Consider the following 22654-nt stretch of genomic DNA (forward strand, 5'->3'; position numbering starts at 1 on the left):
ATTGCGCCATTCAGCTGGCAGATATCATAATAAAGTATATCCAAGGTCTTTGGGTTTTTGTAGCAGGTGTACCTGTGTGCACCAGCTAAAGAAGCAATAGTACACCGGTGCTGGACTGTACCTCCAGAAAGTGAAGGTAGGCGAGATGGCAACAAATTTCTATCCAGCATCTCCTCTGGTCTCTTCTAAATTTCCAGACAAAAGGTCACCATTATTTTCAATAACTCTTCACAATGTTTTTGCTGGAACTAGAAAGAAGACTCCAGTTTGAAGCCCAGCCTTTCATTACATTCTCCAAATCATTCAAAAAATCCCAGACAAAATGCATCTCCTCACCTGAACACATGTTTCTGATAAAAGTTTGAGCAACAATTGCTGTGAAAGCTCAATGCTACCCATAACAGTGGCTTCCCAAATGAATCCAAATGAATAAACTATTATTAAATAAAGAAGATAATGAAATAGCTAAACCTTACAGATATCTGGAAAGCAAAAATATCATCTAAAATAGCAGCTGAAAGCTTACTTGTTTATAAAGACAATATGATGTATAAGTAAAGTTTAAATAAATTAATACAAATATAATTGACAATAATACGGAAATCACAACAGGGAATAAAAACACGGGCCTAGATGCTTGGGCGCATTGCTGCTGCCCGTGAAGGTTTCACCAACCCAATGCTACTGCCCATTTTTACTGGCATCTTCCCACCTTCCAATCCCAAAAATAGGCAGCGCAGCATCTTCTGTCTAATTCCAGTGAGTAGAGTAAAGTTGGGGCACTAACTGCCATATTCAGGTAAGCTTAAAGGTCTAGTCCTGAGTGTGGGTTAATGGATGGCTGAATGAGTTGGTGGGTAAAATGGGTAGGTGGATGAGGTCAGGAGGTTGGTGAGGTGGGTAGATGGATGAGGTGGGTAGGTGGATAAGCTGGGCAGGTGGATTAGGTGGGTAGGTGGAGCTGTTGGGTGAGATGTCTAGGTGGGTGAGTGGGTGAGGTGGGAGGTGGATGAGGTCGGGAGGTGCATGAAGTTGGGAGGCTAATGAGGTGGGTACGTGGATGTGTTGTGTGAGGTGGGTAGGTGAGTGAGTGGGTATGTGGGTGGTCGGGGTGGGGGGGGGGGGTGTTGGAGGGATGGTGTGGTAGAGGGTTTGGGGGTAGCCCAGTTGGGTTAGTCAGGTGGTTATGGGGTGTTGTTGGGTAGCCAGGGGTAGTTGAGTTGAGAGGTAATTGGGTTGTTGGGGGGAGGGTGGGTAGTCTGGGTGATCGTGTCAGCATGAAGTGATCGGTGGAGGGGGGAGCTAGTCGGGTTGGGTCAGGTCAGTAGTCTGGTGGTTAAGGGGATAATCAGGTAGTGGTGGGGGTGGTCGGGGTCTGGGAGGCAGTCGGGTCGGGGTGGGAGAGGGGTAGTCAGGTGGTTGGGGAGTAGTCGGGTGGTTGGGAGGTAGTCAGATAGTGGTGGGAGTAATCAGGTCAGGGGGCTAGCTTGACGACCAAGGAGGTAGTCAGCTGGTCATGTGGGGGTAGTCAGCGGGGATGTGATTGTGGCAGTGTGGGGATGTGGGGGGCTCAGTTGTGGAGTTACCCAGCTATCAGACCATATTAAATGGTGTAATATTTTCAGAGTAAATGCACAGATAAGTCCTGCGGATCTCTGACCTGTGCTCAGAGTTGGAGACATTCGCAAAGGGTCCCAGGCAGCAGGGAATCAACCCAGGAGAACTTTAAACTTCCTGAGCAATTCCTACATATGTCCACACATCAGATCTTCTGCAGGGTCCTGTCATGCATCTCCTGACATTTGTCCCATCTCTGTGTTTTGGAGGCAGGAAGACTTAGGCCATGAAATTAGGCAAATGGCAATCTTTGAATAAACAAATCTTAGTATTAATTCTTAATCTATGGAGAAGACAAATTTAAAGATTTAATTATTATTAAATATAATATAGAAAGAAACTACATACATGATGAGTCAGAACTAAATACAAATGAATTTTGGGTAGCTTGGGGCTAAGGACTTTATCAATGTAACTGGGAATAAACAGCTACCTGGACAAAGATTGCCTGTAGCTCAGATCAGTCATTCACACTTGCAGCTACTAAGAAAGCAAGGTTTTTTTACATTCAAACATGTAAATGCAATTCTGCCTCCTGACCTCAAACAGCCTATTATATTTTAAGTTTAGAAAAGAACTAACGAAATGAGCTATCACTTTTCTATCGTTGGAAATGATTGGGGATATGCTTCCCTCTATTTACTTTTTTAAGCAAAATTTGAGGGTTAGTTGTTAAATTTAACAACCAGAAAAATTCCAGGCCTTAAGGGTGACTCCTGAATTATTTTTAGTTGTTTAACAATAAAAGTTCAGAGTTCAGCTTGCACTTCATCACACTGTGGGTGGTGCATAGCAGAAGAGGGTCAAGTTCATAACCACATCTTCAACTTTACTGTTCAAGCATTCACCCGACAGAGAAAGTCCCCTCCATTGCAGAAGCCACCCATTGAAGCCAATGGTTTGAAATCTGGGTGGGTTCCAAAATGGGTGGATCATCCACTCTGCAAATTGACATTGGGCAGAAATTTTTGCTCAATGGGTGGGTGCGCGACCAACCCGCTCGAGCGTGAAATGACATGTGTCGATGTTGGCCAAGCGTGCCAACGTCAATGTGCAATCGCATAATAGTTTGGTTGGCGGGTGCACACTGGAGCTGGCAGCATACCCACCAACAATTAAAAGGCCTGTTAAAGGCCATTAAGTTATCAATCAAATTAAACTTTTCGCTGCCCGTCCAACCTAACAGTTGGCGGGCAGGCGAAAAAGCCAAGTGGCCTTTGCACTTTTTTGGAAGCCTCATCCATAGGCAGGATGAGGTTTCCAAAAGCAAATAACAATAAAATAAAAACTTCAATCTTTCATTAATAACATGACAGAGTCACATGAGAGGGCATGTTTCATTACAAATTTTTAAAATTATTTTTTTCATATCTCTTCATCTCACTGAGGCAGCTCCGTGCTTCAGGGAGATTATGAAATGCTCACTCGCGTGATGGGCGAAGATCTTGCTCGGCCCTGCCTGCCCTCCTCCCCACCCTCGCACAGGCAGCACTCAGCGCAGCCGCTCGCGTTTCACGCTGGGCAAGCTTTAATTGGCCTGCCAGCATGAAATTGCGGCCCAATGCTAATCACGGGTGACAGTCGGCTTCCCAACCAACCCCACCTGCCCCCACTGAGCCCGCCTGCCAAGGGAAAAGCTCTGCCCATTGAAAATGATTGCCACATCTACCTGCTGACCTCAGGCTGAAAAAAACATTTATTTGGCAGTCACAAAAATGTCGATGAAACCATGTGATCAAGTTATTTGCTGTTAAAGACGGCATTGGTAAAATTTAAAAGACAAGTTTGTTGTATTCTTTGAGTTACCATGACATTATTAAACAGTAACTTCATTCCCATTTCTACCCAGGAACGGGAACAAAAGTTCACCACCTAAACTATTAAATTTCCATAAACAATAGTTAAATGATAAGCAAATTAAAAGGAATACCGTTGCGAAAAAAGATTAAATGCTCTTAAAACAGGCAACATATCTTGTCCAGGTAATTTATATTTGAAATTCTCACAGGAACTGAAAAATTACAATAGTAAAGTTTTAAGTGACATCTTTATAAATTTAGGGGAGATCCATGAAGATTTCAAAGTAGTTAATCTAATACCATTATTAAAAAAGGGTTGAGAGGTAACTAGAAGTTATAGATCAACAAGTTTACTATGTGCTGTTGTTGAAGTTTTTGAAATGATATTGAAAAAAGATTTATGCAAATGGTTCCAGGGATGAGGAACTTCAGTTATGGAGATAGATTGGAGGAGTTAGGACTATTTTCCTTGGAGAAAAGAAGACTGAGAGGAAATTTGATAGAGGTATTCAAAATTGTGAGAGGCAGATAGAACGCGGTTAGATAGGGCGTAACTATTCCTAACCGTCAAAGGATCGAGAATGAGAGGGCCCAGATATAAAGTAATTGGTAAAAGAATCAAAAGCGACATGATGAAAAACTTTTTCATGCAGCGAGTGGTTAATATTTGGAATGCGCATCATGAGAGTGTGATGGAGGCACGTTCGATTCAAAAAGGAATTAGGGAGCATGTACGCAGGGTTATGGGGTTATGTTGGGTGGGTGGGGGAGGGGCAGAGGGGTGGTTGGGGGGGAAGGTGGGAGAATGGTACTAGGTGAATAGCTCATTTGGAGAGCTGGTGCAGACATGATGGGCTGAATGGCTTCCTTCTGCACTGCAACAATTCTGTGATTCTGAGGGACCTAACGGGAAAACTGGAAAACAGATATATTGGATTCAGGAAAGAAAGGTTATCTTATAATAACTTCAAATTCGCTACTAACATGCTGAACAGAAAGTTGCAGTTAATTATACACTTGGATCTTCAGACAGATTGTCAAAAGTGGCACTTAGTGTATATTAGCCTATATGGCAAGCCACACATTAGGCAAACCTCTACTTTCTAAACAAAAATCTGATGCTGTATAAAGTGAAGAACTGTACAGAGTGGAGGTTGAGTACTATACTTGCCTATTGTATTTGTAAATTTGGACCAGCTCCACACAGACCTAGTTTAACTGTTTAAGGGTGATAAAATTGATTTTACGTGTAAATGTGGCTAAATGGCTAAAGTAAGAAGTCTTAGAATAGAAATTAAGGTTTGGCACTGCACAGTAAACTGTCTTAAAAGCAGAAAACAGTATCATAAATTTTAAGTTGTAATGAGATTATGCACAGAATTTTCTGTGCCCGCTGGCGTCAGGCGTGTTTGGTGACGTGAGCAGACAATATAGTGAGAAGGCCAGAAATTGGTTTCACGGCATTTTGAAACCAATTTGCAATCATCCACTCATTGCCCATTGATAACAGGCTGTGTTCCCCGCCATCGAGCACCAGGAACCTCATTGTAATACATCTGCATATCATTATAAGGCCAGCTCACCGGAATCATCCCCCTCCTGCTGGATCATCCGCCCATAACAGCGGGAAAACACGCCAGTGCAGAACATGTCTTGACAAGTGTGATGTGCAGAAGTCAGGACTTACAGCCAGGGCCTTGCTCATATTGCGGACATCTGAGGAGCAGGAGATGCTAGTGTCTGACAGCAACGGCACATTGGAGGAACGTCCATGGCATGCTGGGTGGATTCTCATAAACGTGGCTCCGCTGCGAAGCAGCTCATGGAAAGTGGAAAGTCAACAGGGGTGAGAGAGGAAGGTCTAGGATCAACTGGGAGAGGAAGAGGTACCGGGTGGGGGGGGGCGAGTGGTGAGGTTGGGAATGGGAAGAGAGTACAGGGCGAGGATCTCTAATCAGAAAGATGATGGCAACTGGGGAGGTAGGTGCATGGGGGCTGAAAGGTGTAAGGGAAGAAGTTTGGAGAGCAGAGGGAGTTCAGAGGGGGGAAGTATTGCGCAGAGTGGAGCGAGTCCAGGTGGAGGAGGAAGGATTGTGAAGAGGGGAGGAACTGCTGGGGGAGGAAGGTGTTGAGGGAATCCAGGGGGAAGGAAGGAGTCCAGAGAGGGGAGGGAGTCTGGGGGAAGGAAGGAATGCAGAGAGGGTGGGAGTGAGGGTGGAGGAAGCACTAAGAGTGGAGGAAGAAGTCAGGAAGGGGGAAGGAGTAAAGCTGGAGGAAGAAATGAGGCTGGAGGAAGTGGTAAGGCTGGAGGGGGTAAGGACTAAGGGTGGCGGAGGAAGTAAGGGTCTGAGGGATTCAGGAAGGGGAAGGGATAAAGCGGGGAGAGCGGTAGTGGTTCAGGGTGGTTGGGGGAAGGGGGTTGTCCAGGTGAATGTGTAAGGAAGGGGTCTGATGGGCCCATGTCTGCCTCCTGAGGAGCAAACTGAGGCTGGGCATGGTATGAGAGAATTGCAAGGATGACCGAGGGCAGAGTGAGGCGGTAGGATGGGAGGGTGAGGGTTCGACAGTAGCGGTGCAAGGGATGATGAGGGTGGTTAGTAGGGATCGGAGGCAGACACAGACCCTGAGGGTTGGAAGGAGGAGGTTGAGGAGGTGAATGTGGATGGGGGAGGGATTTTTAGGAAAGAAGGAAACATGCACATTCACCTGGACATCCCTGCAGGAAAAGGGTTGTGGCTGGTAGGTCACAGAGGGGAGGTGAAAGGTAATCCCGGGTGGGGGGGTCAACTGTGATGGTGGAAAGGAAATGGGTGACTGGGTGAGGGTAAAGGATGGGGGAGTGAAAGTAAAACCAAATTAGCACCATGCTGTCAAAATCAAAAGTGAAACGAGAGTCGTGGTGGGCGAGACCAGGTGCTGCATGGGAGTGTGATCAGTGGGTGGGCAGAGATGCAGGTCAGTTCTGATGGACAACTGAAAGTGCACCCCAACAAGCAGCATTGAAAATGCTCAGGACATTGAGATGAGCGTGAAACGTGAAGGATCCGCGTGTGTGGGAGAGTGCTTGCACAAGGCTCTGAAAGGCCCTACCACACACACACACTTCTCCCTCCAGAATCATTCATGGGCCAGCTGCTCTCTCTGCAGTGACACAGGACGAGGTTGAGGGGCCCACAGGCAAAGGGAACTTGGAGGGAGCAGACAGCCTCTGAGATTCCTGAGTGGATGACTCAGGGGTATCCAGCTGCCGCTCCTCCTCCCTTTGAGTGACTGAGGGCCCCGGCCTGACTCCTGGAGGGGAAGGAGCACTTGGAAGGACGTCAAGGTGCCCTGTTTCCCTTTCACGTTGCCACTGCAGGAACTTACACATGGCTCCCGTGAATGGAGTGTAGGTCTGCACACATCTCTGCATTCTGCTGGACCAGGGTCTCCATAGCATCTGCCATCCTCCCCATGAAACCTCCAAACTCGCACATGTGGCACCACTTCATCAGAGAGCAGGCGGGTGCGCTCCTCCCACTCGTGTGCCACTCTATTGAGGGTTTCCAACAGTTCTGCGCAATGTTCCCAATTCCTCTGCTGACTCTCCAGCTCTTCAATGGAGGAGGAGTCCTCTTGGCTGGAGGTGAGGGTGTGGATGGAGATGAGGGGCTGGCTGGCTAAGGGTGTCGGTCACTTGGCAGAGCTCCCTGTGAACCAAAGTAGAGATAATTAGTGCATAGCAGCAGAGTCAGAATTAGGAGAGAGAGCACTCAAGGTTGTGTTGAGAGAGGGATGATGTGGTGCAAGATCCTCAGGTGGATATTCACCACCAACCTCACCAGTCAGCGCAATGGCACACTCCTCAAAGTGAGTGAGGGGCCTAATGTGGGCCATTCCACCCTCGAACTGGGACTTCTCCCTGCTGATATGAGTAGGCTTGTCCTGCATGGAAACAGATGGAGAGAGTGTGAGTAGGATACATGTCATTGCGTGGAATGTTTGTGTGGTGAACGGAGACATGGATGGGATGAGGACGCGAGCTCCAGAGGATATGAGCCTGATGGGGATATGAGGGTGTGTGTGAGAGTTAGCAGTGTTGTTCCTTGAGGTGTGAGATCCCTGTGGATGTGAGATGGGTTCAGGAATGTGTGAGTTGAGAATGATGGGAAGAGCAACTTACCCTGGCAGAATTGATGAGACTATTCATCCTGTAATGGCACTGGCTGGTTGTCCTCTTTTGCAGGGCGTTGGTGCTGACCACCGCTGCCACTGCCTCCCATGCTGGATTGGTGATGCAGCTGCTCATCCTGCGGCCACAGCAAGGATAGAGGACTTCATGGCAGGCCTCCACGGCATTCAAAAGGCACTCAAGGGACGTGTCACTAAACTAGGGGGGTGGCAGTCTTCTTGCCTATTAGGACCATGTCTTCTGTGCAGCAGTCATGGGCTGGGAGCACTGAGAGGTGTGCACGCGGTAGGAGTTTAAATATGGCGCCTGGCACGATGAACCAGCGAGGTGATGGTGTGGTGAGCGAAAGAGAGCCCACCTGCCATGGAAACAGCTTGTTTCCTTGGAATGCATAATTAACGCAGCCGGTTTGTGATGATGCGGCATGAAAAGCCTCCATTGCGGCCGGCGGGTAAAACGTCATTTTACACTCCTGCTACCGCACTTAGCGCAAATCTGGGATGATTCCACCCGAAGAGTGGGACACTGTATGGATCCATTATGAGACCCTTGTTGTCTCTAATGTTCCCGCAGATCCCCTGTGTTGTCCATGGTGGGCCAGAGGAAATACTGGCCGGGATTTTCCATGCCCGCCGGCGTGTTCGGTGATGTGAGCGGACAATATGGCGCGATCGGTTTCACGGCGGTGTGAAACCAGTTCGCCATCGTCTGCTCAGCCCGCTCATGGCTGATGTCAGATGTCAGGAACCTCATTGTAATACATCAGCATATTGTTATTAGGCCTCCCCACTGAATTTATACCCCACCCCCCTCACACTGGTTCGTCTGCCCACGTTGATGGGAAAACACTCTGACGTGTTTCACAACAGCACATAAGTGACATGCACTTGGTGGGCGGCACTTCGCTCGAGACTTCAAGGTTTGTTTGCCTACCTTGCTTTGGTCAGCACTCGCAATCATCAGCGCCAGGCTTCACTGACAGCACCACATCACTTTTAGGGGGGGGGCGCATGGGCGGGTCTCTACCTACCAGGTCAGCCATATGTAGGCGGCTTTGCATTGGCTTCAGGATTAGGGCTTTCTTGGGAAAGGTGGAGAAGTGACCTCAGGAAAAGGAAGAGGCTGCAGGGTAAGGGCTGTACTGGGAAAGGAGGGTAACCCAGGGTGTGTGTGGGAATACATGTTGATCTGTGCAAGTGACCTCAAGATGGTGATGCCTGAGGAGGCAACCTCTAGAGGAGATGTGGCCAGATGGACATGTGAGGTCGTGTGTGAGAATGGGTAGTGATGTCCCTTGAGCTGACAGTGTGTGAGATGCCAGTGAGTGTGTGATGGGCTTGAGTGGGTGAGTTTAGAGTACTGAGATGGTTGCTATACCCTGGCTGCATGGATGAGATCATTTATCCTCTATCCGCATTGGATGGCCAACCTCTTCTGTGCAGCATTGGTGCTGATCACTACTGCCATTGCCTACCAAGCCAGAGAGGTAATGTCACTGCCCCTCCTGAGGCCAGAGTGGGGGTAGAGGACATCGCAGTGGGCCTCCATGGCCTCCAAAGGATGCTTAAGAGCTGCAGTATTCTTGTCTTTCGGGGCCATGTTTTCTTTGCCGCAGTCCTGGGCTGGAAGCACTGAGCACGGCTGTACTTTAAATGAGGTGCCTGGTGTGCTGAAGCGGCGAGGTGATGGCATGGCAGGTGAATCGGAGCCCACCCACCGCTGAAACAGCGTGTATCTGGGAATGCATAAATAATGTGGCAGGTTTAGGGTGATACGGCGTGAAAACCTACCATTGTGGCCCACGGGTAAAACATCGTTTTTCCCGCAGCTACCACACTTACTGCAAATCTGGGACAATTCCACCCGCTGTTTTATAACAATAGTAATTATACAATTATGCAATGTAGGTCTTTCCAAAATCCTTCTTCGATTATGACATCAAAGTATGTGTTGCCTTGGTTTCAAGAACCAAGAAGTATTTAAGATGGAGTGCGGTGAGAATAAGAGAATGGATGTTATTATTGGTTGCCACCTGAAGGAGCTTAAATCACTTTAACAAAAATGACAACAAGGAAACATATGGAGAATAGGTGTTTTGAAGTTGGATTTGTTTTTATTGGAGCAGCAGAAACATTGAGGTGATTTAATTGGATCTCAAGATTACTAAATAAATTGACAAAATTGTTTACTATAACAAGGCATCCAAATACAAATTAGCAGGAAGGGAAGTCAAGTGAAACTTTCTTTTTAATCAAAAAGTAATAAGAGTTGCAAAATAAGTTACCAGGGAGATCAATGAAATGGACCATATAGAGATTCAAGTGGCAATTGCATGTTTTTTTGTGAATTGATTAGAGATTAAATGATATGGTGAATATTAAATAAGTAGGGGTGAAAAAAGCAATAGCTTTGTTTGAGCTTAATGGCTGTTTCTCTTTCCATAAAAATTCATATTACAGAAGTCACAGAATTATTAAATCATACAGGTCATTTAGTACGTTGTACCAGTGCCAAATTATTGAAAAATCTATTGGTCCAAGTCCCCTGCTCTTTCCTCATAACCCTGCAATTCTTTCCTTTCCAAGTATATATCCAAATGCGTAAATTCCAATATCTAGTTATGTTTAATCCCAAATCAGGAAAATTAAAAAAGAATAAGTTTGGTTGAAATTAGTCTTATTATACATAAAATTGGACTCTAAATCAGAAATTTTTAAACCCTGAACTTAATTTTTAGTTAGGCATAGATGCTGAAGATTACTTTATCAGCACAAGTTAGAGGTACCATATAAACTCGAGCAATAGTTGATGTCATGTAAAAATTGACCCCCAACCTTTGGCCAAAAAATCCTTAACTTTTCATATTCCTCAATTCATTATTCATTCAAAGACTACTTGTGAATGCCAACTCAGTGCAATCCCCCTGCACCAAGTGTTGGGCTCTTATGACATGAAAAGAAATACAACGCCATATGCTCAAAGCTTTGTCCTTATTGCTTTTTTTTCCAAAATGGACTTTCTGCTGAACCAAACAAGATGGCTGCTATAAGTCACATGTCTACAGGATTGGCCCTTTTTCTTGGAGCTACCCACCAAAATTACAAAAACAAAAACGTTCTTTTCTCAGCTTCTAGAATCTCACACCTCACTGTATAGACCCCCTGAAATCATAAAAGGCCAGGAGACCCGCACATCAGAACTTGCTATGTCTACGTAGCTGTTAGCAAATTCATTTCATACCTGGGACTATTCAGGCCCGTTTTATTTGCATCTAATAAGCTGACCTTGCTAGTGGTGTCAGTGGGTCTGCCTAGGCAATGGCTTCCCGACACCAGACCCTTCAATATGGATGTTAACTCTTTCAACAACTAAGGACTGGGACGTTATCAGTCCTGAACTCAAAGCCAGTTCCATACATTGGATAAACATCCCTTTTGAAGTCAATTTGGAGAAAGGTCACATGACTCGTGACCATTTTAAAATCTCTATATGTCGTTGAGAACTGGGAAATCCTCAGACTGCTGTTTCAACATTAACTAGACAAGGCTCCAGTAAACTGACTCAGTAAGCAGTCGGTTACCACCTCTCAACTCCACAAAGCCTGCTTGATTTTAAAAATCTCTGATTAATGCCTGCCAAGCAGTCTAAGCACAGAAAGCCCATCATTCTGCAGTATTGTGCTTTTCAAGGATTTACGTCTTGTTATCTCTAACCAGAAACTCATAGGAACTGAACCCCGCCCCAAAGGTAACTCCCTCTGGACTTTAACTTCTCAGACTTTGGAAAACACGTGAGCTGATGTTCATTTCTATGGTTCTTGAACCGTAAAACTCCTTTTTTCTATCCTCCCCTTTACGTGTATGTGCGCATTTGGATTGGGAAGTTGTGAACACACTTCTCCCAGGTTTGTTTGAATGTGGAATAAACTAACCTCTTGAGTTAATCATAATGTGGGTTTGCTACGGATTATTAGTGAATTGGATCATGCAAACCAATAGATTGGGGAACCATGCCACCACATGCTTTCAAGTACTTCAAATCACCATCTACTTACAAGTGGTAAGAGGAAATAGGTACAGTTTGCCTGTCTCTCATCACTCAGTAACACAAGGTTTAGGTGAAGGGCTTCGAGCCATCAGTGTGACATTTTCCAATGGTAGGGCTCTTCCCTTTTCTTTCCTTCCCTGGACCAGGAGCAGCATTGAAACCTCAAGCCCAGCCAATGCTGCTGCTTCCTCTTCCAGGCTGTGGGGGAGGTGGGGGATGGGGTTGGGGGGGGTGGTGTTTAGTGGAGGCTGCTTAATGAAACAAAGAAAGAGACAGTCATAAAAGCTGGTGTGAACACTGCTTCCTCCAATACCTTGTGCCTTGTGCATTCTCTTGGGGGCCATGTTAGGATGATTATTTACAAAGGACGACAAAAAAGAATTCAGCATGATGCTAGGTATGTAGGCCATATGCCCCTAAGACTGGTGGATTGTATCAAACAGCATGCCCCAGCCATTGTTCACAATGGGCAGGTTACAGAGCGTACCCAACCAGCCCGTGCTTGCAAAACTCAAAACACAGTATCCAACATTAGATGTGATTATGTGATTCGACAACATTTGCTAAATAATCCTCAATGTGCTAAGAATTAAGCTGACAGCCAATTTAAGATAGTCCGGCTCGCAATGTGGTGCATTTGTGTGTACTGGGAGCTACGTTCTTTGCAGACACAGAAAACATGTCGACACATTGTGCCTGCTTCAGCTAAACAAAATAAGTTACAGCCATTTGCTAACTCGTTCCTCAGGCAATGCCTTGACCAATCAGGATTAAGCTGCCTGGTTTAAATTCCAAACAATGCTTGGCAGTTAACTGTCAGTCACCATCACTGGTGCATTCTCCGTGACAACACCTCTACCAATCAGAGTTCAATTCCCAACCTATCAGCACTCTCTTCACATACAGTATAAATTGCTGTCTTCGCCCTCTATTGGTATTTTTGTGGAGTGTCCTGAAGAGAGCAAGCCAAAAAGTTTAACGTCTCTTTTTTCAGCAATACTCAATTGCTGTGTTACCAAAAGACTATCTCTTTTTTCAACAATATGCCAAGATATGGAACAGGAGTGTCCAATAACAGTGACGGCATTCCTTAATGAAAAATGAGAGAGAGACAGCCAATAAATGGCTCATGTGGGCGCTGCTTCCTCCATTACCTTGTGGATTCTTTTGAAAGCCATGTTTGGTGTGTCTGGCAGGTGTATTTTACTTAGAAGTAAGCCTCTCGAAAACATTACTTATGTAAGAGCCTATCTCCTAACTTTTTGTGCAAAAAAAGTCTCAAAAATTCGACTTTTACATGACCATATATGGTAATTGATTTGCAAACTCCATTTATTGTAGCCTCTGTCAGTCTTGATGCCACATTCTCAGTCTTACCTTTCTGCTCATCCACAGTTCGTTCCAGTTTTATTATCTCTAGTTCGGAGTGTAGCCTCAGTACATAGAGAAACAAGAATACTTGGGACATGAGGAGGAAAAAGATGAAGAAACTATGACAAATCCACTGTGGCTGACACCATGCTGAAGGTCTGCCTCCTCTGCTTGTAGTATATTTTTTCCTGCAATATAAAAGAAGATTTAGATTACAATATATTCGCATAAGCTACATTCAATCATACTGTATACTTGGTGTACTATACATGACACATTAGGTGATGAGTTTTAGTGAGTGGCTTAGGTTTCCACCTTCTTGAAGATTGCTTGTGATGTTGAAGTGTATTGCTACACTTGCCCACCATGTCAGTGTATGATGATACACACCAACACCACAACCAGTCTTTAGGAATGTTGACAATGCAAGTATAATAAGTGGGATATTAAATGAAAGAATTGTGCAAGATTCCTGTACACTCCTGGCTAGCCCCCCATCTTCTACTTCTCATAAACTTTTGCTCTTGTAAAAGCCTGCTGCCTGGATTCTAATTTTCACCAAAATCCCATTCACACATCGCCCTGTTCTTGCTGACCTAATTGGTTTCTGGTTCACCAAAGTCTTGATTTTAAAATTCTCATCCTTATCTTCAAGTCCCTCAATAACCTCATCCCTCCCTATCCTTGTAGCCTCTTCCAGCCCTATACCCTTCTAATTACTTTGCCTTCCTCCAACTCAAATTTCTTGTGCATTCTCCACTTGCTTCACTGTGCTTTCACTGCCTCAGCCCTAAACTCTGGATTTCCTTCCCTAAAACTCTCAGCCTTTCCAGGCTTCTCTCCTTCTTCAAGGCGCTTCTTAATTTTTACCGCTTTGACCAAGCTTTTAATAACACATCCTAATATCTCCTTCTTTGACTCAATGTCTGACTCTACTCCTATGAAGTGCTTGGGAGGTTCTATTAATTTAAAAACTCTGTAAGTGCAAGTTGTTATTATAACGAGGTAATTGGAATTGTATAATCTGGCTAGTTCAGAATGCCAATTATTCTTTTTAAAATACTAAATTCTAAGTATGCTGTTTTAATTTTAAACACAAAAAGATGGGTTCTGAAGAGCGACATGTAATTAAGTAACTACTAATCACTACACTGCAGAAATACACTTACAATTCTTTTTGTGGAGGAATCTTTGAGCTGATTAAAGCAATTTTTATTAGAATTAATTACAGAACAGAAACAGGTTATGTGGCACATTAAATCTGCTACAATATTTTTCTTTACAATGAACTGCCAAATTTGATGTGACTTTCCTGCTCTCGCCGCATAACCTTTAATATTCTTCTTTCTGAAGCAATTCTCAAATTATCTTAAAAAAGAATTAATGGGCTCTGCTTCAACAAGTCTGTTTCAGAGATTTTCCACATTCTTCACCATCCTCTGTTAACATACCTCTCACCAACTTTGTGCCCTCAACATTTGAATTTCCCCTTTCAGGCATTTTTTTTTTCTTTGCCTGTTAAGAGTGAGGTGTGCCTGCATTTTAAATTACAAAATTCATGTAGCTACCTATTTTCACATATCAAGATCATTCATAATTTACCAGTTTTTCTGAAGCTGTTGACAAAAGACATTGCTAGCTTTTTAGGCTGGCATAAATGTATTATGAATGTTTTTTATATCCTTCCCTTTAATTTCATTGTACTGGTTGTGGTAAAAATATAGAACCCAGCAAAATTCTGCATTTCTGCAAACTAAGGTATGGAATAAGAAGAGACCTTTGTAAACCAAGCTAAGGAGGTTCTGCAGAACTATGCTGTTTTGATGATAGTCATATCCATGGAGCTCAGATGGAGTAAAACTCTTGCCAGAGCTCCAATGAGCAAAACGTGTGTGAGGTAAAGGAGTTGAATTCTACGGGGCCATGGGCCTTTCCGCCATGGTCTTAATCGGGGTGGAGTTGGGAAGATGTTGGGGGTTGCACCTGTCACCTTTCCACCCAATTAAATGTCCTCCCTGCCTTCAAATTCGCTCCGGGGGAGATCAAAAATGCCGCCATGCTTGAGGAAGTATTTGGAGCTGCACGTGGTGCCACAAGTCCTGGCGGAACTGCCAGTAAATCTGTGAGATCTATCTTTGCTGTATTAGCTATTTAAAATATAATTTATAGTTTATATTAATTACAATTTGCCTGTTAATTCATGTTTAATTTATATTGACTTTAGTTTGATTGATAAAGTATAAGTTTTTATGGTTCTGGGAGGGAGAGGAAGGTGCAAGGGCGGAGGCACGGGAGATGGGTTAGACATGGTTGAGGGCCCTGTCAACCACTGTGGGAGGGGGGAATCATGGTTAAGGAAAAAGAAAAACATGTCAGAAGCGTTGTTTTTGGAGGTGGCATCATTGAAACAGATGTGACTGAGGTGGAGGAACTGAGAGAAAGGGATGGAATCCTTACAGGAGTTGTAGTCAAGGTAGCTGTGGGAGCTGATAGGCTTGTAATGAATATTGGTGGATAGTCTATCACCAGAAATGGAGACAGGGAGGTCAAGGAAGGTAAGGGAAGTGTTGAAGATGGACCATGTGAAAGTGAGGGAGGGGTGGAAATTAGAAGCAAAATCGATAAATTTTTCTAGATCCAGATAAGAGCATGAAGCAGCACTGATACAGTCATCGATGTACCAAAAAAAAAAGCTGTAGGAAGGGCCTGAGTAGGACTGGAACAAGGAATGTTCCACATACCCTACAAAAGGACAAGCATAACTGGGGCCCATGGGGATACCCATAGCCACACCTTTTATTTGAAGGCAGTGAGGCAAGTTAAATGAAAAATTGTTTAGCAAGAGAACAAGTTTAGCCAAGCAGAGGAGAGTGGTGGTGATGGGGATTGTTTGGGCCTCTGTTCAAGGAAGAAGTGGAGAGCCCTCAGAATATCCTGGTGGCGGATGGAGGTGTAGAGGGATTGGACGTCCATGGTGAAGAGGAGATAATTAGGGCGGGAAACTGAAAATTGTTGATATGATGTAAGGCATCAGAGGAACTATGAATGTAGTTGGGGGGGGGAGACTGAATGAGGGGAGAGAGAATGGAGTCAAGATAGGAAGAAATGAATTCCATGAGGCAGGAACAGACTGACACGATGGGCCTACCAGGACAGCCCTGTTTGTGGATTTTGGGAAGGAGGTAGAAGCGGGCTGTCCGAGGTTGGGAGACTATGAGGTGGATGGAGGGAAGACCTCCAGAGGAGATGAGGTCAGTGTCAATCCTGAAAACAATGGCTTGATGTTCGGCGGTGGGGTCATGGTCCAGGGGGAGGTAGGAGGAAGTGTCTGAGAGTTGGCATTCAGCCTCTACAAGGTAGAGGTCAGTATGCCAGACAACAACACACCACCCTTGATAACAAAGTCAGGGTTGGACTTGAGAGAATGGAGTGCAGCAAAGTTCAAAAGGAGACAGGCTGAAGTGGGTGAGAGGAACAGTGAAGTTAAGATGGCCAATGTCACGCCGCTAGTTTTCAATGAAAGGATCAAGAACACATAAGAGGCCAGAGGGAGGGATCCAGGTGGAGGGAGAATACTGGAGGCGAGTGAAAGGGTTCGTTGAGCCGGGGGAGTACTGCTGCCCAAAGAAGTGAGCACGGAGACAAAGGCGACGGAAGAAGAGTTCAGCATCATGCCGAGCCTGAAATTCATTGTGGTGAGGGCGTAAAGGTATGAAACTGAGTCCTTTGAGGTGTACAGAACGTTCAACATCAGAGAGCAGAAGGTCAGAGGGTATGGTGAATACATGGCAAGGCTGGGATAAGTAGAAGGGATGGGGTCAAATGGAAGGAGTGAAGGGTCCTGGATGACGTTGGTATCAGTAAGTTATTGGAGCTTGTTACAGCAAGGGGTGTGACAAGAAGGTCACGACAAGGGGTGGGATAAAATCCATCACATTTCCACTTCTCTTTAGCTCTGAAGAAGTGTCATATGGACTTGAAATGCTAACTCTGTTTCTCTCCCTACAGATGCTGCCAGGCCAGCTGAGGATTTTCAGCATTTTCCGTTTTTGTTTCAGATTTCCAGCACCTGCAGTATTTTGCTTTTAACTTCCCATCTAATGAAAGCTCAATACAGATGTAACATAACTTCCAGTAATTTGTACTCCGGCCTGTTTGAGGTAAAGGCCAACATTTCGCTAACCTTTTTTTTTATACCTGTTCAATAGTTTTAGTGTCTTGTGCACTTGTTTCCAAAATCTCTCTATTCATCCACAGTTCCTAGCTTCTTGCCATTTAGAAAATCCTGTGATCGCCCTTTCTTAGGTTTGAAATGCTTTCCAACATTAAACTCTATTTGCCACAGCTTTGACCATTTATCAACACCCCTTTGCAACTTTCTAAAATTTTGAAATATAATGCAACAGTTTGTGGTAATGATACCCTGCCAGTCCTCTCCCAGGTATGAACAGGCTAATATATGGCTAATTATCAATCTGGAACCCAAAGATTTTCGGGAGACTCTCAGGGAATTCCAAGTTAGTGGATATCTATGCACTTTGAGGATTTTGTATTTGCTGGTTTACTGCAACGTTTTTGGTCCCCTTGTTGTATACTACTCTTGCAATTAATGCAATGTCTCAGGTAACTGACACAGGAAATCCCAGAAGTGTGTTCATATAGAGGATTAAACATCGAATTCCTAATAGAGCACACTAATCCACAGTGATATAAAGAAAGTTCTGATGAAAGATTATTGACCTGAAATATTGCCCCTGATATTTATGGTGTGGTGGACAGGATTCAAATGAGGCTGAAAACAGCCAAAGAATCCACTCATACAGACTTTAGCAAGAGGGGGAGATAGTTTGGCCATTGGGAATGGGGAAATCAGCAATTATGAGGTCCTGGGCAGACTGACCAATCAAGAGGGAGTGGGGAGGTCATCAATCGGTGGGGGAATGAGGTCAGCAATTGAGGAGGAGGAGGAGTGAGGGTGATAATTTAGAAGGTGGGCTGAGGTCAGCAAGATTGGCAATAGGGAGGGAGTGCGCTATAGGATTGGAATCTCCTCCAACTGGAAAATTTATGGGTCATAATTTCAAACCCACAGGCATTTTTTGACCTCATGATTGGAATTATAAATTACAAAAGATAAGCTGCAGCCAGCAATACATGGCTGGGCAGCAAGGGGTTAATTCGGACATTTAGTAAAAACACAGTGACTCATTAAAAGGGTTTGGACATTGACTGCTATCAGGGAACAATGGTACCTGAGAAATGCCATTACCTGCCATCACCTAACGCAATCAAGAAATCCAATTACCCAATACAATGGCACAAAGGACACATCATCAATACAATACACTCAAAGGAATTGTGCAACTAAGGTCTGCATCACAGGCAATTGTACTAGAATAGGGTCATTCAAACCCTCATTAACTTTGGAGCCAGGTGCTGTTACTGTGTCACATCAAATAGCAGGAGAATTACTCATACAATGAGAACTGATAATATTTGTCTGGATACAGCTTCCATTAGAAAATCCCATATCGTTTCAATCAGCAGGAGCTGATGACATTTATCTGGGCTTTGTGTGGAATCAACTAAATGGACATTGGGATAACAGGAAATATGTTTTGATATGTCTGAGCTAAATTATGATAAAAAAAAAGCCGATCTGACAACCTGGGCTGCAGTTGGAAGGAGGGTTAGGGCTGGTCACCTTGACTCAGGCCTACATTCAACACGGACAGACCAGCCATGTTGGGGATTGTAAGTTTCAGCCAAATTGAAGCGATACTGGTCTGAGGGTTTTGTGAAGAATTGGAGTGAAAGCTTGGTGTTTTTTGTCGGTACCTTGTAACTTATTTCAGCCATATCTTGATGATATTGGTCTGACGGTTTTATCTCAAGGTTTCAGGACAAGATGTGGTGTTTTGCCTGTATTTTTGTAAGTTTAAACCGAGTCATGGGGACTTGGTGTGGAGTTAGCATTTTTGTAAGTTTAAGCCTGAGTCGTGGTGACTTTGTTTCGGGTACTGGGAACGGGTCGTTTTAAATTTTGGGGTTTTGCACAGTGGGGTTGTGGATGATTCAATAAAGCAATTGTGAATTATCAGAAGGAATTGTCTCGCTGGTCATTCTGTCTAAGCCATATGCTTGTGAATCTGGTGTCACAAACTTGAGTGTGGGGAGGGTCTCTGAGGAAAAAGGGGAACCCCTACAGAATTGAGGACTGCAGCAGGACACCAGTAGGTAATGAGGCTGAGCAGACAGAACTGTGGACAAAGTGGAGGAGGAAAAGTGATCCTCCCATAACAATGGAAATGAGGTTACAGAAATCTATCTATGAGAAGCTAAAGCCAAATGAGGCTTGGCTAAGGGAAATAATTAATTCAGAGGATCCATTAGGATGGGTTGAGGGTGGACGGAGTCATCCCAAAGGTGAAAGAAGACAGAAAAGGCCAACATGATTGTATGGACACAGCTATCAACACCCTAAAGATCAGTGCGAAAATATTAAACTCAGACAAGAAGTAGAGATCCTGAGGAAACAAGCCTCAGACATAGAAACGGTAGGTTAACTGTTTGATAAAGGAATTTGAGGAACTAAAGACAGAAAGGGCCACAGGACAGTCAAGGCATGAACAGACCTTGAGCTATTATCAGGGCCAGGTCTGTAAGGTAGAGGATGAGAGAAACGAGTATCAGAGGTTATATTATGAAGTCAAGGCACAGGCTTGGGGCTTGAAGACGAGGTGTGAGGGTATGAAGACAGCTTATCTTTGGTAAAGGAACAGAAAAGGGACAAGGTTCCTTTTAATAAGACCATAAGACCATAATACACAGGAGCAGAAATTAGGCCATTCAGCCAAAAGTAGAGAAGTTGCCTAACAAACAGGTCCAGACACTGCTCACTGAGTTAAAAACAAAAATAGCTGGAAAAACTCAGCAGGTCTGACAGCATCTGTGGAGAGGAAGACAAAGTAATGTTTCGAGTCCGTATGATTCTTCATCAGAACAACCGTTCTAATGAAGAGTCATAAGGACTCGAAACGTTAACTCTGTCTTCCTCTCCACAGATGCTGTCAGATCTGCTGAGTTTTTCCAGCTATTTTTGTTTTTGTTTCAGAGTTCCAGCATCTGCAGTATTTTGCTTTTATCTTACTGCTCACTGAGTGACTTGAGAAGGGGGACAGGGTCTCTTCTGCAGAAGTTATGATCATTCAAGAGTGGATGGAGGAGAAAATGCTAAGAAGTGAAAAGGTAACAGACCTTTTGTTTAGAACAGTTTATTGTGCTGAGTAATGTGGCATGGTTTTTCAGAAGTCAGAGAATGTAAGATTCAGGCCATGCAAGGGAATTCAGAACTTAAAAGGAAAATTGGGCAGGCAACAGGTACTGGTTCCTGCTGAGATAAGAAGACATGAACTCCTCTGTCAGCGAGACGATGGTCCAGCTGTTTGCATAAGGTTGAGATATAAGAGAAACTTTGGGGTCATGGAAAACTGTTAGGTGAAAGTAAGAAATTAAGTTGATATGCACACAGTATAGTTAAAATGCTGTGTGAATGTAAAAGAAACCTTGTGTGTATATGAGTGAACTCAGTTTATGTCTATGTGTTTTGATAGTGACTTGTTTGATTATGTGTGTCTTTGCTTTTTTATTTATTCATCCATGGGATGTGGGTGTTGCTGGCTGGGCCAGCATTTATTGCCCATCCCTAATTGCCCTTGAGAAGGTGGTGGTGAGCTGCCTCCTTGAACCATTGGAGTCCATGTGGGGTAGGTACTCCCAAAGTGCTGTTAGAAAGGGAGTTCCAGGATTGTGACACAGCGACAGTGAAGGAATGGCGATATATTTCCAAGTCAGCAAGGTGAATCACTTGGAGGAAAACTTCTAGGTGGCGGTGTTCCCATCTATCTGCTGCCCATGTCCTTCTAGATGGTGGTGATCGTGGATTTGGAAGGTGCTGTCAAAGGAGCCTTGGTGTATTCCTGCAGTGGATCCAATGTTCAGTGTCTCTCACTGAGTGGATGTTAGAAGTGGGTCGTCACTCTGAAGTAAGTAAGGTCGTCAATTGGGAGATCGTCAATCAGAAGGGAGTGAGGTCACCAATTGGGAGGGAATGAGGCCGTCAGTTGGGATGGAGATAGGTCACCAATCAGAAGGGATTGAGGTCATTAGTTGGACAGAGCAACGTTGTCAATCGAGAGGGAGCAAGGTTGTCAATCGGGAGGGAGATCGTCAGTTGGGATGGAGTGAGGTTGTCAACAAGGTTGTCTTCACTTGACAGGGAACAAGGTTGTCAATCAGGAGGGAGATCATCAGTTGGGATGGAGCGAGGTCGGAAATCAGAAGGGATTGAGGTCGTCGATCAGGAGGGAGCAAGGTTGTCAATTGAGAGGGAGTCAGGTCGTCATTTAGGAGGGAGTGAGGCTGTTAATCAGGAGGGAGATCATCAATTGGAAGTGAGGTCAAGGCTGCAAGGGAATCAGGACTGGGAGCTAATTATCCAAGGATATACATCCTATCGAAAAGATAGGCAGGTTGGCAGAGGTGTTGGGGTTGCTTTGTTAGTAAGAAATGAAATTAAATCGATAGCAAGAAATGACATAGGGTCAGATGATGTAGAACCTGTGTGGGTAAAATTGAGGAACTGCAAAGGTAAAAAAAACATAATGGGAGTTATGTACAGGCCTCTGAACAGTAGTCAGGATAAGGGGCACAAGATACACCAGGAGATAGAAAAGATGTGTAAGAAAGGCAAGGTTACAGTGATCATGGGGGATTTCAATATGCAGGTAGACTGGGAAAATCAGGTTGGTAGTGGATCCCAAGAAAAGGAATTTTTGGAATGTCTACGAGATGGCTTTTTGGAGCAGCTTGTGGTGGAGCCCACTAGGGAACAGGCAATTCTAGATTTAGTGATGTGTAATGAGGCAGAATTGATAAAGGAGCTTAAGGTGAAGGAACCCTTAGGAGGCAGTGACCATAATATGATAGAATTTACCCTGCAATTTGAGAGGAAAAAGTTGGAATCAGATGTAACGATATTACAGTTGAATAAAGGCAACTACAGAGGCATGAGGGAGGAGCTGGCTAAAATTGACTGGGAGATGAGCCTAGCAGGAAAGACAGTGAAACAGCAATGGCAGGAGTTTCTGGGAGTAATTTGGGAGACACAGCAAAAATTCATCCCTAGGAAGAAGAAGCATACGAAAGGGAGGACGAGGCAACCATGGCTGACAAGGGAAGTCAGGGACAGCATAAAAGCTAAAGAGAAAGCATACAATGCAGCGAAGAGCAGTGGGAAACCAGGGGATTGGGAAGCCTACAAAGACCAACAGAGGACAAGCAAAAAAGAAATAAAGAGGGAGAAGATTAAATATGAGGGTAAACTAGCCAGTAATATAAAAGAAGATTGCAAGAGTTTTTTAGATACATAAAGGGTAAGAGAGAGGCAAAAGTGGACATTGGGCAGCTGGAAAATGACGCTGGAGAAGTAGTAGTGGGGAACAAAGAAATGGCGGAGGAACTGAATAGGTACTTTGTGTCAATCTTCACGGTGGAAGACACGAGTAACATCCCCAAAGTTCAAGAGAGTCGGGGGGCAGAGGTGAATATGGTGGGCATTACCAAGGAGAAGGTGCTAGGAAAACTGAAA

At 44.5% G+C, this 22654-nt stretch overlaps 1 protein-coding gene across 3 annotated transcripts in view; it reads right to left on the reverse strand.

Annotated features, from left to right (window-relative positions):
• The window catches only part of LOC121281865, an 86831-nt gene that overhangs the window by 50922 nt on the left and 13255 nt on the right, over window positions 1–22654 (reverse strand). For all 3 annotated transcript variants that reach the window (XM_041194969.1, XM_041194959.1, XM_041194951.1), the window contains exon 2: window positions 13012–13193. In XM_041194969.1, the coding sequence (XP_041050903.1) occupies window positions 13012–13193 (182 nt within the window). The remainder of the gene's footprint in view (window positions 1–13011; window positions 13194–22654) is intronic.

Source organism: Carcharodon carcharias, chromosome 1 (genome assembly GCF_017639515.1).
Source record: "Carcharodon carcharias isolate sCarCar2 chromosome 1, sCarCar2.pri, whole genome shotgun sequence".
In the NCBI taxonomy this organism is placed as follows: Eukaryota; Metazoa; Chordata; class Chondrichthyes; order Lamniformes; family Lamnidae; genus Carcharodon; species Carcharodon carcharias.